The sequence below is a fragment of the Bufo bufo genome, chromosome 5 (genome assembly GCF_905171765.1).
Source record: "Bufo bufo chromosome 5, aBufBuf1.1, whole genome shotgun sequence".
NCBI classification, from domain to species: Eukaryota; Metazoa; Chordata; class Amphibia; order Anura; family Bufonidae; genus Bufo; species Bufo bufo.
This window is the reverse complement of record NC_053393.1, coordinates 145,486,861-145,506,420: the sequence shown is the minus strand read 5'-3', so window position 1 is coordinate 145,506,420 and position 19,560 is coordinate 145,486,861. Positions and strand designations below refer to the sequence as shown.

Genomic DNA, 19,560 nt, shown 5'->3' with positions numbered 1-19,560 from the left:
GATTTTCACGCACGGTTGCTAGATTATTTATTATTTTCCCTTATAACATGGTTATAAGTAGGGATGAGCGAACCCGAACTGTACATTTTCATAAAAGTCCGGGTTCGAGTTCGGTGTTCGGCGCTTTCTTGGCGCTTTTTGAAAGGCTGCAAAGCAGCCAATCAACAAGCATCATACTACTTGCCCCAAGAGGCCATCACAGCCTTGCCTACTATTGGCATGGCTGTGATTGGCCAGTGCAGCATGTGACCCAGCCTCTATATAGGCTTGGGTCACGTAGCGCTGCACGTCACTCTGCTGATACAAGTGTAGGGAGAGGTTGCAGCTGCGACGTTAGGGCGAGATTAGGCAGATTAACTCCTCCAAAAGACTTCATTCAGTGATCGATCTACAGCTGTGGATCATTGACCTGCTGCTATTCAATTGATCAGTGTTTTTAGGCTGCCCAGAGCGTTTTTCAGTCACTTTTTTCTGGGGTGATCGGCGGCCATTTTGTGGCTTGTGGTGTGCCAGCACAAGCTACCACCAAGTGCATTTAACCATCAATAGTGTGGATATTTTTTGCTATATCCTACATCATGGTCAAGCTGTCATCAAGTGCATTTAACCATCAATAGTGTGGTTATTTTTCGGCCATATACTACATCAGGGGCAAGCTGAGCCTGTCCCCCAAGTGCATTTAACCATCAATAGTGTGGTTATTTTTTGCTATATCCTACATCAGGGTCAAGCTTTCATCAAGTGCATTTAACCATCAATAGTGTGGTTATTTTTTGGCCATATACTACATCAGGGGCAAGTTGAGCCTGTCACAAAGTGCATTTAACCATCAATAGTGTGGTTATTTTTTGGCCATATACTACATCAGGGGCAAGTTGAGCCTGTCACCCAGCGCCTAAAAAATAGGCCTCACATTTATATTCATCCAAATCTGTCATTACTGTTTTAGCTGGTCAAGTTATTTAGTGTCCGTCAAAGCACAGTTTTTGTTCTGGGTTGAAAAACAATTCCCAATTTTGCAATTCTCAAAATTAGTGGTTTCTGCTGTATCAGGCCTACTTTAAATCTATCCCTAAAAGGGTAGATTAGATTCAAGGTGCTGATAGGGTCATTCTCAAGAACTTCACACACACGCTACAGTGCAGATCCAAGTCTAATTCTGTGATTAAACGTATACCTGTCACCCAGCGCCTAAAAAATAGGCCAGATTCTCTGTTACGGGACCTCTCTCCTCTGCCTGGGTGCCTGGGCCTAAATATCTGACAATGGACTGTTCCAGTGTTGGGTGACGTAAAGCCTGATTCTCTGCTATGACATGCAGACTGATTCTCTGCTGACATAATGCCAGATTCTCTGTTACGGGACCTCTCTCCTCTGCCTGGGTGCCTGGGCCTAAATATCTGACAATGGACTGTTCCAGTGTTGGGTGACGTAAAGCATGATTCTCTGCTAGGACATGCAGACTGATTCTCTGCTGACATGAAGCCAGATTCTCTGTTACGGGACCTCTCTCCTCTGCCTGGGTGCCTGGGCCTAAATATCTGACAATGGACTGTTCCAGTGTTGGGTGACGTAAGGCATGATTCTCTGCTATGACATGCAGACTGATTCTCTGCTGACATGAAGCCTGAATCTCTGTTATGGGACCTCTCTCCTCTGTCTGGGTGCCTGGGCCTAAATATCTGACAATGGACTGTTCCAGTGTTGGGTGACGTAAAGCCTGATTCTCTGCTATGACATGCAGACTGATTCTCTGCTGACATGAAGCCAGATTCTCTGTTACGGGACCTCTCTCCTCTGCCTGGGTGCCTGGGCCTAAATATCTGACAATGGACTGTTCCAGTGTTGGGTGACGTAAAGCCTGATTCTCTGCTATGACATGCAGACTGATTCTCTGCTGACATGAAGCCTGAATCTCTGTTATGGGACCTCTCTCCTCTGTCTGGGTGCCTGGGCCTAAATATCTGACAATGGACTGTTCCAGTGTTGGGTGACGTAAATCCTGATTCTCTGCTATGACATGCAGACTGATTCTCTGCTGACATGAAGCCAGATTCTCTGTTACGGGACCTCTCTCCTCTGCCTGGGTGCCTGGGCCTAAATATCTGACAATGGACTGTTCCAGTGTTGGGTGACGTAAAGCCTGATTCTCTGCTATGACATGCAGACTGATTCTCTGCTGACATGAAGCCAGATTCTCTGTTACGGGACCTCTCTCCTCTGCCTGGGGGCCTGGGCCTAAATATCTGACAATGGACTGTTCCAGTGTTGGGTGACGTAAAGCATGATTCTCTGCTATGACATGCAGACTGATTCTCTGCTGACATGAAGCCAGATTCTCTGTTACGGGACCTCTCTCCTCTGCCTGGGTGCCGGGGCCTAAATATATGACAATGGACTGTTACAGTGGTGGGTGACGTGAAGCCAGATTCTCTGCTATGGCATGAAGAGACTGATTCTCTGCTGACGTGAAGCCAGATTCTCTGCTATGGGACCTCTCTCCAATTGATATTGGTTAATTTTTATTTATTTTATTTTTATTTTTATTCATTTCCCTATCCACATTTGTTTGCAGGGGATTTACCTACATGTTGCTGCCTTTTGCAGCCCTCTAGCTCTTTCCTGGGCTGTTTTACAGCCTTTTTAGTGCCGAAAAGTTCGGCCGAACTTCTCAAACCTGAACATCCAGGTGTTCGCTCAACTCTAGTTATAAGGGAAAATAATAGCATTCTTAATACAGAATGCTAAGTAAATTAGGGATAGAGGGGTTAAAAAAAATAAAATAAAAAATTAATCTCACCTCATCCACTTGTTCGCGTAGCCCGGCTCGTCGTCTTTGAGGACCTGGGAGGAAAAGGATCTTTGGTGACGTCACTGCGCTCATCACATGATCCATCACCATGGTGATGGACCATGTGATGAGTGCAGTGGCGTCACCAAAGGTCCTTTTCCTCCCAGGTTCTCAAAGAAGAAGAAAGAAGACGAGTCGGGCTACGCGAACAAGTGGGTGAGGAGAGATTAATTATTTATATTTTTATTTTTTAATTCCTCCATCCCTAATTTACTTAGCATTCTGTATTAAGAATGCTATTATTTTCCCTTATAACCATGTTATAAGGGAAAATAATAAAATCTACACAACACCGATCCCAAATCGGAACTTCTGTGAAGAAGTCCAGGTTCGAGTCTGGGTACCAAACATGCCGATTTTTCTCACGCACGTGCAAAACGCATTAAAACGCTTTGCACTTAGCTCCTGAGGGGGGTTATCGGCAATACGGAATACACTCCACTGTGGGACAATCCCGTGCTGCCGGAATTCCTCTCCCTGTCTGATTTTAGGGCATGGAAAAGAAAGGGTATTCTGAGGTTGGGCCATCTTTTGGAGGAAAAGAAGTTCATGTCATTTACCAGATTTCAGGAGAAGTATGAATTGCCTAGAACTCACTTTTATAAGTACCTTCAGGTGAGACACGCATACAACTCCACATTTAAAGGTACGACTGAGGTGGCAGGGAGAGATGCTGCATTGCACCAGATCCTGTCCAGGGGGGCGAGGAGGGGTATGATATCCTGTATATATAAGCTGTTGCTTGATAAGTTTCTAATGTCACATCCGCTTGCGGTTAAAAGTAAATGGGAGAAAGATGTTGGCGAATTAACTGATGACCAATGGTCTGACATACTGGAGGCGATACCTCTCTCTTCCTTGAGTGAAGGACGTAAACTCTCGCAGCTGTTTATTGTCCATAGAGTCTACAAAACACCGTTTTTTTTGTTCCGTGTAGGGTTTAGACCCACGGATGATTGTCGAAGATGCTCTGTGGTGTCTGCAGATTTGTTGCATATGATGTGGACGTGTGAGAGGTTAGGGAGATACTGGGAGTTGGTACGTCAGACAACACAGGACGTTTACAAAGTACGAATACCCTCTGACCCTAAAGTGTGTGTGTTAGGATATGTCTCTGAATTGGCCGCCGGTCAGGTGCATAAAATAGCTATAGGTAGAATGTTATATGTTGCTAGAAAATTAACCGCCCTACATTGGATACAGACAGCGCCGCCAACCCTAGGCGAATTCCTAAGTGCGGTTGACACAATGCTGAGTTATGAACGGATGGTGTACCAGAAGCGTGGATGCCCAGCGAAATTTGAAAAATTGTGGGATCCATGGCTGTCGTTTCGACGTCTGAATAGGAATGTTTAACAATGTGCCTTTGTATTTTGCAGGTTAGGGTGGGGTGGGATGGGAGGGGTGGGGGGGTTGGATTGAAACTTGATTACTACACATAGTTTGGTATCCTTTTTGTTATTAGCCCTATGGACAGTATGTCCCTATGTCATCCTTGTACGTAATGTGTTAAAACGTGTATTTACACTGTAAAATGTTCAATAAAAATGATATGATTTAAAAAAAAAAACGCTTTGCACTTGCGCGGAAAAATCGTGCATTTTCCTGCAACGCACCCGCATCTCGACCGGCCCTCACACGCGAGGCCCGTGTGAAAGAGGCCTTTAGGTGTTCCACAAGAGTTAATGGCAAATAGAGATGAAATTTCTGAATTTCTATTTTTTGTTACCTTGCCTCAAAAAAAGTGTAATATAGAGCAACCAAAAATCATATGTACCCTAAAATAGTGCCAACAAAACTGCCACCTTATCCTGTAGTTTCTTAAATGAGGTTACTTTTTGGAGCTTCTACTCTAGGGGTCCATCAGGGGGGGGGGCTTCAAATGCGACAAGGTGTCAAAAAAACAGTCTAGCAAAATCTGCCTTCCAAAAACCATGTGGCGTTCCTTTCCTTCTGCACCCTGCCATGTGGCCATACAGCGGTTTACGACCACATATGGGGTGTTTCTGTAAACTACAGGATCAGGGCAATACATATTGAGTTTTGTTTGGCTGTTAACCCTTGCTTTGTTAGCAGAAAAAAACTGATTACAATGGAAAATCTGCCAAAAAAGTGAAATTCTGAAATTTCCTCTCCATTTTCCATTAATTCTTGTGGAACACCTAAAGGGTTAACAATGTTTGTAAAATCAGTTTTGAATACCTTGAGGGGTGTAGTTTCTAAAATGGGGTAATTTTTGGGTGGTTTCTATTAGGTAAGCCTCACAAAGTGACTTCAAACCTGAACTGGTCCTTAAAAAGTGGGTTTTGGAAATTTTCTTAAAAAATTTTTAAGATTTGCTTCTAAGCCTTCTAACATCCCCAAAAAAGAAAATGTAATTTACAAAATTATCCAAACAAGAAGTAGACATATGGAGAATGTAAAGTAATAACTATTTTTGGAGGTATTACTATCTATTATAAAAATAGAGAAAGTGAAATTTGGAAATTTTTCGAATTTTTTGGTAAATTTGGTATTTTTTTATAAATAAAAATGTAAAATTTTGACTCAATTTTACCACTGTACTGAAGTACAATATGTGACGAGAAAACAATTTCAGAATGGCCTGGATAAGTAAAAGCGTTTTAAAGTTATCACCACATACAGTGACATCAGATTTGCAAAAAAATGGCTGGGTCCTTAAGGTGAAATATGGCAGGGTCCTTAAGGGGTTAAGGGCACAAAGAATGGACCAAACCCCACAGCACACCCTAGCTCTGTTATTTTGTTCTGTTATCCCTTCTCTTGTATGGATAATTGACAGGGCCAAACTTCAGAAATGTCATATTGCATCGCCCTGAAATCTCACACCTCAGCACTTTGACACAACCTCTGATCATGCACAGTGCAGCACACTGAAAGGAAGTTTACTGCGAATGCTCCAAGGTTGCAACAATTTTTGCAGAATTTGCACTAGATTTTAGTGACAGCTGAGATAACAATTCTGAAGCCTGGTCCTGTAGATCATACGGGGGAGGGGCAGGCGTAGTAAAATGGCAGAGTTAGGGTGCCTGGTTTACCACTGAGTTTCTTGCTGACACACTCCCTTAAAGGCTTCATGCACACGAACGGATTTTGTTTTCGAGTCTGTTCCGTTTTTTGCGGATAGGATGTGGACCCATTTATTTCAATGGTTCTGCAAAAAATGCGGACAGCACACCGCGTGTTGTCTGCATCCATATGTCCGTTCTGTAGCCCCGCAAAAAACATGTACTATTCTTGTCCATTTTGCAGACAAGGATAGGCATTGTCACAATGGATCCACAAAAAAACGGATGCAATACGGATGCCAAACGGACGTCATCCGTATTTTTTGAAGGTCCGTGTTTTGCAGACCGCAAAACACATATGGTTGTGGGAATGTAGCCTAAAGAGCAGAAAGCGTTAAAGAGTACCTGACGCCGATAGCCTACGCTGCAGTTCTGTTTAGTTATTTGAATTTATGGCCCAATGATATTACGGTTCTTGAAGACATCAAGATTACGGCAAAGAACTTACTGATAGAATACTAGGGTATATCTGAGTTAAAAGTGCTGTTTAGTCTTTTTATTCTGACATATCTATGTTTTAATCCTATTTATCAAGAGTTTCTGCATAGTGATGTCAGTACGGCAAATCAGCTTTACAGTATATATGGCCAACCATATCAGCGGCATTCTAGACTCTGGTCTACAGCTTTAAGTTTTTAAGAATACTTTGTAAGGAGATGAAAATTTTTGAACACAAAAAAAAACAAAAAACTGTTTCATATGCTAATCAAACTCCTTAACCCCTTCCCGACCCCCATACATCTATTTATTTCTGCGGTCCAGAGCGCGCGCGCATCATCAGTGCGTCCAGCGTCACCCGCGCTCCTGATAATACTATGCGTGCATCTATCTGCATTCATGCTAATGGTTTTAGGGCTGAGCACCGAGCTGATCACTCGGTGCTCGGCTGTGTAGTCTGTGTGAAGTCATGTGACGCTGGCCACGTCACATGACCCCTCTAGCTCCCTATTTAAACAGGCAATCTGCTGGCCACAGATTGCCTGTTATTTAGGTTCCACCTGCGATTTTGTCTTTCCTGGCGTACTGACCCCCTGCTGAACTCCTGACGATCCTCTGCTGACTCCTTTGGTACTTCACGACTCTCCTGGTATTTATGACCCCGGCTTCTCCTGACTATTCTCCGCTTGCTCCATTTGTACTTTGTAGATTTCCTGGTATTGACTCGGTCCGTTCACGTTCTGTTGTTTGTCTGTCTGTCATCCCTGCACTTATTCCAAGCTAGGGATTGCCGTCCAGTTGTCCCCTGTCATTAGGACTCGCGAGGCAAGTAGGCAGGGCCTGGGGTGAGGGTGGAGCGCAGTGGTCACTTCCCTCCCACCCCCCTGTGTGTGTGTGTACGTGACCGTTACAGCCTGATCCTGAGCGGAGCGGGCGCCATAGCTGCAGGGTGTCTGCTGTTTCATACAACAGGAACCCGTGGCTAACGTCCGCAACTGGCAGTAATGCCGATCGCAGACATTTTAACACTTCAGATGTCGAGGTCAATCCTGACCACAGGCATCTGAATACTGAAAACTTGGAAGCGTGCGCTTCCTGTGTGTTCCAGCTCTCCCCGGCAGGGATCCGGAGTGTGTTTGCAGCAGCTCCTGTCCTCCTGTGAGACAGGAGGCTGCTGGTTAGTAATTTCTATGGAGCCCCTGCCTATAGTACGTCTCCATAGAAATACTGTAAAATCCTCAGACTTCAATGCTAATGCATTGGAGTATATGAGAAAAGCAATCCAATGATGTTTGTTATAGTGCCCTATGGGAACTATAAAAAGAAAGTGTAATAATAAAAAAAAAGTTTAGAAATTATATTTTTTTTAAAGAAATCTAAACATTCAAATCACCCCCCTTTCCCCAAAATGAAAAAATAAGTAAAAAAAATACACATTATAGGTAGGGATGAGCGAATCAACTTCGGGTGAAACATCAAAGTCGATTTGAATAAAACTTAGTTTCAATACTGTATGGAGCGAGCGCTCCGTACAGTGTTAGAATATATTGGCTCCAATGAGCCGAAGTTATTATTTTGCTAAGTCTCGCGAGACTTCGGGTAATAATTTCATAAAAATTGACTTCTACTGTAAAAAAACGTTTCCCGAACTCGGGTCTGGTTCCAAGGTACCACTTCGCGAAGTAATAACTTAGGCTCATAGGAGCCAATACATTCTAATTCTGTACGAAGTTTTATGCGAATCGACTTCGGATGTTTTATTCGAAGTCGATTCGCTCAACCCTAATTATAGGTATTCGGGTGTGAAAAAATGCCCATACTATTAAAAAACTAAAAAATAGAATCCCATATGGAAAACACCAAAAAAAGTCAATATGGCCGATTCCTCATTTTTCAGTCACTTCTCCTCCCACAAAAAATGTTATAAAAATTGATTAAAAAAAAAATCATACACAACCCCAAAATGGTATCACTGAAAAGTACAGATCGCCCTGCAAAAAAAAAAATCTTCACAAAGATCAGCACACATAAATATTTTTTTTCAGTTTAAAAACGCAATAAATATACATATGTGGTATTGCCGGATTTGTACTGACCTGGAGAATGAAAGTCAGTTTTATGGTATAGGGAATGTCGTAAAAACAAAACCCCAAAAACTTTTTTTTCAGTTTCATACCATTTATAATTCTTTTCCCACTTCCCACCACATTGTATGCAACTGTAAATAGTGCCATTAGAAAGGGCATCTTGTCCCGCAAATAACAAGGCATTATACAGCTATGTGAATAGAAAAATAAAAAAGTTATGGCTTTCCTGGGAGTGAAAAAAAAAAAAGGAAAAATCTCCCCATCATGAAAGGGTTAATAAAATACTTGGAAAGGATTACATTTACAGGTTTTGAACCAGACAGGTTTTATACACTTTATAGCCAAAGGTATGTAACAACCCTCCTGGTTGCTGAGTTCAGGTGTTTCAACCACACCCTTTGAAAATAGGTGCATGAAATCAAGCACACAGTCATGTAAACACTGGTAGCAGTATGGGTCACACTGAAGAGCTTAATGACCTTAATTGTGGCACTGACATAGGATGCCAACTTTGTCACAATTTCTGATCTGCTACATTTTCCCCAGCCAACTGTAATTGCTATTGCGGGGAAGTGGATGCACCTAGGAGTAACAGCAGGTCAAAAGCGAAGACGTCGACCATGTAAACTCAGAGCGGAGCCACTGAATGTTGACAAGCACAAAATCCCTTATCTTCGGTATCATTACTCACTAAAGCATTCCAGACTGCCGATAAGTTTGCATCTCTGCATCAGGAACTTCATGAAATGGCTTTCTATAGTCAAGACGCTGAACACAAGTCTAACGGCTGTATTACACAGCCCGATGTGGCAGACGATTGTCGGGAGGGAAGCGTTCCCTCACGGAAATCACCTGCTTGCTACTGGAGGAGACCGCTGCTATTACATACAGCAATCTCCTCCACAGTATGGGAAGGAGCAATCGCTATGTCATCGCTCGTCTGCATACTGTATAGTGGTTTGCCGTCGGCAGATCGTTATTAGACACCAAGATCTGCCGTCGGCAAACGATACTTTTTTAACATGTCAAAAGAGTTGAATTGTCCGATGATCGAGCATCAGGCAATCGGCAGCAGTATTACTGCAAGATGAACGCAGCAAGTATTTAGGTAGTAGAAAAGCTAGGAATGTTCATAAATGAAACCCACTAAAGTTTTTAAAAATATTACAATAATTCTTTTTAAAAGTCATTGTCATTTCAACAGATATCTCTAATCTGACAAAGTCTCAAGCTTTACCAGTAACCACCTCATCCTCAACATTGAATTCAGCATCCACCTCATCCTCAACATTGAAATCAGCATCCACCTCATCCTCAACATTGAAATCAGCATCCACCTCATCCTCAACATTGAAATCAGCATCCACCTCATCCTCAACATTGAAATCAGCATCCACCTCATCCTCAACATTGAAATCAGCATCCACCTCATCCTCAACATTGAAATCAGCATCCACCTCATCCTCAACATTGAAATCAGCATCCACCTCATCCTCAACATTGAAATCAGCATCCACCTCATCCTCAACATTGAAATCAGCGTCCACAGAAGTGAGATCTGCATCCACAAACGTGAAACCTCCATCTACCATATTCACACTATCCTCCTCATCATTCATCCAGTCTGCAAAATCAATAACCCCCTTGTTAATGACCTCATTCCTTCTAATGAAAATATTAGTTTCAATGGCAGCACCTGCATTATAGAAGACTTCATGGAGGCGTGGAAATGGCAAGGCAGCAATCTTTCTATTACAGGTACTTGTAACGGTAGTGAGCCTATACATCTACTGTACAATAGCATTTCTAGAAAGTCCCTACTATAGTATTTTTTTTAATCAGAATAGCTTAGTATGCAAATGTCCCTCTCATTATCCTAGAAAACAATCAGTAGGCATCAGATGCCAGCTAATGCTTTACTAGTAACACAACAGAAACCGAAGCAGAGTTTGGTTTTCCACTCACAGCTACTTGCCCCTGCTGTCTCCATCCATACAAGTATCCAGCTTTCCTGTAATTCAACAACGCATTCGCACACAGATATTCAAGGAGAAAGAGACATAGTATAAACTATGACAAACAGTACCAATTCCCACTTCAAGATCAAGACATCCATCCTTGAACATGTCAGTTTTTTTTAAACATTTTATCACATTCTTTGCCACTCTCTCTGACTATTTGCCTGGCAGTTTAGCACTTTTGATCCCCGAACTTAAGGGCCTATCACACTGGCAGATAATAGCTAACATCATCGCTAACAAGTGTTCGTATGAACATTCGTTACTGATGATCTGGCAGTCTAAAGCCTCATGCAGACGTCCGTGGAACACGGTCCGTGAGATACCGAACTGGCATTACAGGAGATCACGGCGTTATTGGTTGCTATGATGCCGTGCGCTCCTGCAATGCCAGTCTGGTATCTCACGGACCGTGTTCAACAGACGTCTACATGAGACTTAATACTGCTACCGATTACCCGATGAAAGAGCCAACGTCCGTTCATTAGGTGATCGGAGTCTTTCAACATATTTTAAAATATTAGTTTGCCGGCAGCAGATCGTGACATGTAATCAGCACTCTGCTGCCGAGCAAACGCTCGTCCACATACTGAGGAGATCTCTGCATGTAACAGCAACGGTCTCCGCTATTGAGCAGGTGATTGCCAGGAAGGAATGCTTCCTTACAGACAATTGCCTGCTTAATCTGCAGGTGTAATAGGGCCTTTACTTGGTGTGGTCTCCATGGTCTGTCTCAGTCCAATCACAGGATTTGGGTCTGGCTCTCAAGGCACTTCATCTCGGCTTTCTCTATCACCATCTCAGACTTACTTCTATCCTTCCCAAGATCTTTTCTGTATCTTCTTTGGGATGTTTTTCAATCTGCAAAGTCTGGTCTTATAGTTTTGCCCTCTGAATTGGGAATCCCTGGTTTAATTCGCTCATGAGCCATGCGATGAGTCTTTGTTATGTTCAGGATAAAGTCGCTTTCGACATCCTTCTTCGTGGAAGATTCCATTATGGATTAGCAAAGAATTTACTATGCACCCATGGAAATTTCCTGCTGGTTATGTTTTTCATACACACTTTCTCTCCTTCTGTCTCCTTAAGACAGACAGACTTATCTTGCCACGAACAAGATGTCACACCTACTAGAATCTCCATAAATCAGGCACTTCATTCATTTGTCCCTCATAAATCACCCACATTCTTTCACCTACTCATTTAGGGATTCTCATGAAACAACATTCCGTGTCCTATAAACCCTATATCTATTCAAATTAGGACTGAAATGATTACTTGAGTTATTTGTAAATATCTTGTGTTATCACCTCAGAAAGGAGTCTGAGAGAAGGTGACGAAATAGCATGGTTAGTGAATAATCCTTTGGATAATAAAATAGAGGTTCTTAAGTAATTGATTAAAAGGGTCAGCATGTAACTGTAGGATTTAGAAAGTAAATAATAGTTGCATAAGGCTACATGCACACAACAGTGAAAAAAACTGCTGTCAGTTTTTCATGGCCATTTTGCATCAGTGTGTGCATCCATTTTCTGTCCGTGTGTCCGTTTTAAATGTCCGTTTAGCATCGGTTCTTCATGTCCGTTAGAAACGGACATGAAAAAATGGATGAATTTGATTGGCAGTTATTTCTAGACTTATTTCTAGATTTTTGCTGCCCATTGCTTTAATAATGCCCCCATGTAGGCCCCCAGCTAAAATAATTTCCCCCCTAGTGTAAACCTTTTTTTCATACTGTCCCCAGCTTTAATAATGCCCCCAATGTAGGCCCCCCCCATCTTAAATAATGTCCCCCATAGTGTAGATTTTTTTTTTTTATGTCATCAGCTTTAAAGGGAACCTGTCACCGGGATTTTGTGTATAGAGCTGAGGACATGGGTTGCTAGATGGCCGCTAGCACACCCGCAATACCCAGTCCCCATAGCTCTGTGTGCTTTTATTGTGTAAAAAAACTGATTTGATACATATGCAAATTAACCTGAGATGAGTCCTGTCCCTGACTCATCTCACGTACAGGACTCATCTCAAGTTAATTAGCATATGTATCAAATCGATTTTTTTACACAATAAAAGCACACAGAGCTATGGGGACTGGGTATTGCGGATGTGCTAGCGGCCATCTAGCAAACCATGTCCTCAGCTCTTTACACAAAATCCCGGTGACAGGTTCCCTTTAATAATGCCCCCAATGTATGGCCCCATCTTAAATAATTTCCCCCATGGTTTAAATAATGCCCCCATAGTGGCCCACCGCTGCATTTTTTTGTTGTTGATTTTATACAAAAAAAAAACCCTCACCTTATCCACTTGCTCGCACTGCAGCAATCTCTTCTTTCTTCACTGAAAAGGATCTGCCGAAGGACCTGTGATGTGCGAGATGACGTCACTGATCGCTCCCATGTGGTTACGTTACCACCACGCATATCGCAGGTCCAGCTCAATGAAGAGAGAAGAGACTGCCGCAGCGTGAGCAAGTGGATGAGGTGAGGGGTATATAGATAAAGTGTACCCGTTTTTAACAGCCGTTAGACAGGTGCAATCCTTAAAAACGGTCCCATTGATTTCAATGGGGTCCATCTGGCCGTGGAAACGGCCAAAAATAGGACATGTCCTATTTTTGGACGGACGCTATTTACTGGCCGTTAAAAGAATGGCCATGTGAATAGCCCCATAGACTTTCATTGGTGCTAAAAATGGCCGTGTGACGGCCGTTACTTAAACGGCCGTCACATGGCCATTATTCACTGTCATGTGCATGAGGCCTTAGCGATGGGGATCTTAAGATTAATATACTTGGTTACTGAAGTTGTAGAAGGCTATTGACATGTTTATGATTATGTTTGACCCTTGGTGTTGGGATAGGTAATAAATAAAGATGACCAACTCAAGTGGTAATGGTCCATATGTCTCCTTGAAGAGCAGAATGGAGACAAGGACTAAGATTGGAGCATATCGATGGATGACCCAAGGGAACGAACTTATGTATATCAATGGTTATGAATAGTAAAATATTTGTGATGTCATATGTTATGTATAATAATGCTGTAATAATGTAATCTGTGTGTAAACATTGATGTCTATGGACTGCAATACACTTTGGAAAACTTGAATTATAATACCAATTATTCCTTTGTTCTCTGGGGTATAAAAGACCATGTTTGGGGATCTATCCATGTTCGGCATCTATCTCATGCCGTATTCTGCCTGATTTTTGTACTTTAAATGCTGTCTTGCTGCTCTTGTCTCTGAATAAAAGAAAGAATCTTCTCAAGAAGAAGTCGTCTTGTGTTTTTGCGACCAATTTCCAACACTTACCGATACGTGGTCTCCCGCCAGCACTGCGCTGCACTGTCCTGGCGGTAGAAGCCAGAATGGAGTTGTTAGAAAGAGGTTTATGACACCACTGGTCACTGACCAAATGTCACGGGTAGAGTCACGGGAATCAAGATAGAGCGGAGGTGCACCCCCTGAGCTGCCACCCGGTCCCCTGTCCCTGCCTACTTGCACCACCTCCCCTAGGTGACGGAGCGAAACTGGGCGACAGTCCCTAACCTACTAAGTACAAGCAGAGAGAAAGACAGCAGGGAAGAGGACAGCCACTGAGAAGTTACAATAAGTGGACAAGAGGTAGAACAAAAACGGAAGGCGAGGCGGGTCAACTAGCTGAGGTCAGTCCAGGAGGTCACGTCAGAACAAGGGAAGAGGCAAAGACAAATCCGTAAACAAGCCGAGGTCAAAATCCGAGAGGTAGAGTCAAGGTACAAGGAGCAGGCAGAAGAGGTGTCAAGAGGCGGATCGAGGTTCAATTACAGAGGTAGCTAAATAACAATAAAGTACACAGCCTATAGGACGAAAATCATAGGCAACCTGTAGCCAGCAGGCCGCCTGTATTTATAGTGGGGAGTGAGGGTCATGTGACGTGGCCAGCGTCACATGACCGACAGACAGACAAGTCGAGCACCGAGTGATCATCTCGGCGCTCAAGGCAGACCTAGGTGCAGGGAGCCTCCCAGCTAGCAAAGCCGCCCTGGGAACGAGGCCAAACACAGATCCTCGCTCCCGAAGCTAAGCAGCAGGCATCCCGTTACACCAAATCTGTATAGGAAGTACATGAACTGCTGGACCTTGTGGAGGAGTTGTGTATGCCTTCAAGCGGCAGTGTGAGAGAGGTTCTAATGGTGCAGTCTTGGAGTACATAGAGCCAGAGTTTACTTACTGCTGGAGATCTGCCTAGGGCTTGCATGCGTGTGTCTCTCCTCCCTTGTGAGGCAGCACGTATGCGTCCTGTCTTACTAGCCTATGGCTGAATTGCAGGAAGTATTTAAAGGCGCTTCCTACCCCAGGAAGATGCCTGAGCAACTCGTGGTCACTAGCTTGTCTAGTTCTGTGTGTGAAGGTGTTTTTGTAGTTCTGCTTTGCTGTGTACCGGACCCTTCTTTGGAATTATTGGATTTTGCTTGTTTGCCGCCTGCCCCTGACCTTGGACTTTGTTTACGGACTTTGCTTGATTGCTGCCTGCCCTGACCTCGGACTTCCCGACCACGTCCTTGCACCGGTATCTCTGACCCTCTGGTCAGCTGAATCGGGGACTGTTTTGGAGTGACACCTGGCAACTACCATAATGGCCCAAGCCTATCCTCACCATCAGAGGCTCTAGTGAAGACCAGGTAGTTGCTTAGTCACGCACCTCCAGAGTACCGCCAGTCAGTGGCGCAGTGGGTCCACACCCGCTTGCATAACACCCACAATCTAGTGAAAGAGCTAGAGGCCTAAATCACCCTACATGGAAGGTCAGAGAAAATATTGAGAGCAGGAAACTTGAAGTTTCTTCCAAAGTCCCTGCTTTATGGCAAAAACTGCTTAGTCATATCTCCACCATCTCCCAGCCTGCTTGTGATGAATAACCACCAGAGGGAGCCCTAGTGCAACTTTCCACAATGTATGAGCTGTATTCAATTGCAAGCACTGAAAACGTTAATCTGTAAGCAGTGGCACTGGGTTCTGGCTCTCAGGGGGGTGCCAGAAGCAATGAGCGCTTCCATCAATACATATGCAAGTGCTCGTTGCTAGAGCGCTCAGCTTCCAGCGCTCCTCCCCTCCTTCAGGCCGGCTCCGCACAGAATGGTGAAGCAGGAAGACTTCTCCCCGCTCCACCATTCAGCCTGCAGACACAGATCGCGCTGCCAGCCTGTGTGGGCGCAGCCTGCAGCCCAGAAATCTGCATAAGCTCCGCCCACCCAGTGCTGCAGAGCGATCTGTGCCTGCAGGGAAGAGAGGTATGTGAGCATCAGGAATGGGACAAGGTGAATATTTACTGTGTTTTTTTGGGGTGGGTTTTTTAATAGAGGGGGCATAGAGAACTGTATTTCTATGGAGGTGGCACAGAGGACTTTATTACTATGGAGGGGGCACAATGGCCATTTCTACTATAGAGAGGGGCTACAGAGCCAGAGGGCATTACTACAATGAAAGGGCCACAGAGGGCATTATTACTGTGAAGGGGCACAATGGGGATTTCTACTATAGAGGGGGCACAGAGGGCATTACTACTATTAAGGAGGCACAATGGGCATTATTACTGTGAAGGGGACACACTGGCCATTATTACTATAAAGGGGACACGATGGGGATTATTACTATGAAGGGGGCACAGTAGGGATTATTACTGTGAATGGGGCACAATTAGGGCATTACAACTATGAAAGGGGCACAGAGATGGCATAACTACTGTGAGGGGGCACACATCTGTACAAAACTACTGTGAAGGTTGTACAATGAGGGCTATACTACTGTGAGGGGGTATTGAGGGGGAAGGGGGGTGCCAGAGAAAGGACTCGCCCAGGGTGCCAAACACCCTAGGCACGCCACTGTCTGTTAGGCTACTTTCACACTAGCGTTTTCAATTCCGCTACGGAGATCCGTCATAGGAAGCGTTCATCTCCCTGTGACCTGATGCCGCTGCGGGCCCCCTTCCCGGCCGGGCCCTCGGACCACGTCCGAAGTGCCCGACCGCTCAGTCCGCCCCTGCAGCGGAAGCCAATAATTGTACTTGCGGCGTTGTCGGGTGGGAGCTAGAGCGAGGCCCCCACCAGCGCGAGGCCTTAGGCGGTGGCCTAAGTGGCCTAATGGAAGAGCCGCCTCTGCTGGCATCACCAGGTTTGATGATCAGCCTGAAAACTGCATAGGCTGGAAATGTGCATTCAGGACTTTCAATTGATGATCTTGGCATTACGGCTGCTGAAGAACTTGACCTGCTAGTCAGATGGCTCGGCTTGCAATCTACAGAACTGCTTCAGGAGCGCAAGGAGCTTCTGGAAAAATTTGGGGTATGTTTCAAATGTTGTGCTTCCACTGAACATTTTGTTAAGGACTGTAAAGCTGTCATTAAGTGCATAGAATGTGACAGTATTGACCATGTGAAAGCACCTCACCAATCTCAACACAGCACTGAGCCCATCCATTTAGTCACCACCATTGGCAAAGCATGGCGGGGAGAATTTAGATCCAATAGAAAATTCCACTACTGTATCTTCCGCATGTACAGACGTTTGCGGGTGAAGGTCTCTGTGACAAGTCTTATGCAAAGATATGTCTAGTCAATATATACCCCAAGGATCAACCAGAGAGAGTCTTAAAGGTATATACCATCCTGGATGACTAAAGCAAACGATCACTTACAAGATCCGAACGCTTTGATTTATTCGACCTTAAAGGAGACACTTATCATTCCTTACACATTAGGTAATTGTAGTGCCGTCACAGAGGTCTCTGGAAGGAGAGCCAGTGGACTTATGGTAGCTTCACTTGACAACAATGTCAGGATACCCTTGCCAACGCTTGTTGAATGTAACCAGATACCATCTAATAGAGAGGAGATTCCTATGACAGAAGTGGCTCTTCATCATACTCATCTAAAGTCTATACCTAAAGAAATACCATCTCTTGACAAGAGCACAAACATCCTACTCCTGCTTGGCAGAGACATTTTTCGGGTACACAAGATACGCCAAAAAAATCTATGGACCTCATGACGCTCCATTTGCCGAATGCCTTGATTAGAGATGACCGAATCGAATCCCACGAAGTGGAATTCAATCCGAATTTCAGGATAAATTCAATTCTTCTAGAAACCGAATTTCCTCGTGCTTCGTGTCAGCAAATCGATTTAACCTGAAATAGTATAAAAAACTAAAAAATTCAAACTTACTGTACCTCCTCCATTTGCTCGCGACGGGCTGCCATCCTCCATCTTGCTTGAAGATCTCGGCCGAAATCCCATGCGGTGCGAGATTACATCATCATGCCGGCCAGCGTGATGACGTCATATGTCACTACACCAGCCGGCATGATGACATAATCTCGCACCGCACAGAATTTTGGCCGAGATCTTGAAGCAAGATGGCGGCGCCCGGCCCGTCGCAAGCAAATGGAGGCAGCAAGTTTTATTTTTATTTTTTTTATTGTTAATTTTACACTCAGATGCCACGATCATGTATGAACGCAGCATCTGAAGTGTACAATGACAGGGGCGGCACTATCGCAGCTCCCTGTCATTGCACCTGCTACTTACAAAAAATGTGCTTTGTGACTAAGTAATTAGGTCATAGATTACCGCATGAAGGTACATATATTACCGCATGAAGGTACATATATTACCGCATGAAGGTCTTTGGCAACACCCCCTCTCCTGCTGCAGCAATCTATGGATTGAGAAGGACAGCCCAAGGAGAAGAGGAATTTGGATCTGATGCTGGTTAGTTCGTTGATAAGAACTTTTATGTGGATAATGGACTGAAATCCTTACCTTGCAGTGACGCAATTGATTTCATGACCAGAATGCAGAAATGCTGTCTGTAGCAGACCTCAGACTTCACAAGATTATCTCCAACAGTCCAGAGGTATTGAATGCATTTCCCTCTGTTGATCATGCTACTAATTTAAATCCAGCAAAATCAATAGACATTGATGTAGTGGGGGTAGGTATATAACAGAATATCCAGCGTTGAAACAAAAACCCCTTAAAAATACAAATACTTTATTGGTATGCGTTAAAAGGATCCCATAAGGGTCCACTAGATAATTACTAGTAGGTGTACACACAAGAAAAAATTGACCAATAGCCACATCCAGAAAAGAAAATATACCTGGGGTATGGGAAGTTATATCCCTAAATCTACCCCTATCCTATAAACCTCAGCCCAGGGAGGGCTCCTGATGGTGGAGGCCCCCTGTCCACATACCTATACTGCTACCCCTAACTGTACCCTAAAGGGGTGTCGCAGAGATGGCAGACAGTTCAAACCAGGTATGAGATATGGATATTAAATTACCAGCTATAAAGGTGGACTGGATGGGAAAAGAAACAAAAAAGAGACACAGAACATAGTACAGACAGACACAAAAATACACTTAATCAGGGATGACGATATAGTCATACACCTCTGTCACCTCGACGCGTTTCACCCACGTAGATACTGTGGGATCATCAGGAGGTGTAGTTATATAGTGAGTCTATACAATATTTAATTAGTGACTCAATGAATACCGGTACAAAACCGGGTCACACAGGAACAGTGCTCCAAGATAAATGCCGGCTGAAATGTCAGTTCGCAAGCACGCACACTGGAGATCAACGCTCTACACATATATAGATAAATCAATAGTGGGGATATATTTGAGAATACTTATGTCTGATTCAGACTCCATCCAGTATAGGCAATATCATCCACGTCCTATATCAGGCAAAAGACAATCATAAACCGCAATGAGTGTCGATATCCAGACATCTAGATGTATATACAATTACTAATGATTGCAAACTTACGGTTCTGTGGATGGGGTGGACCCAGTTAGTCAGTTCTCTGTCAGTCCCCTGTCATGATTACTCAACAGAACCCAAACTGTGAATAAGGTATATCATCAGCTATAGGCAATGATACAGGCTCTGATCAGAGAAGAAAGATGCTATGCTCACATGTTGGAGTCTCCCCCTATGTTCTATATCCCCCTGGTAGGCGATTCATATACAAGTGTGCAGGCTGTATTTAAAAAGACCGCCGCATTCTGCCGCTGATGAG

The 19,560-nt window shown here is 44.0% G+C and overlaps 1 protein-coding gene across 1 annotated transcript in view; it reads left to right on the top strand.

Moving 5' to 3' along the window:
* Positions 1–4,235, top strand: part of LOC121002435 (meprin A subunit beta-like) — a 102,234-nt gene extending 97,999 nt beyond the window's left edge. Inside the window, exon 12 of the mRNA XM_040433891.1 lies at positions 4,231–4,235. Within this exon, the coding sequence (XP_040289825.1) occupies positions 4,231–4,235 (5 nt within the window). The remainder of the gene's footprint in view (positions 1–4,230) is intronic.
* Positions 4,236–19,560: the final 15,325 nt, after the last annotated feature.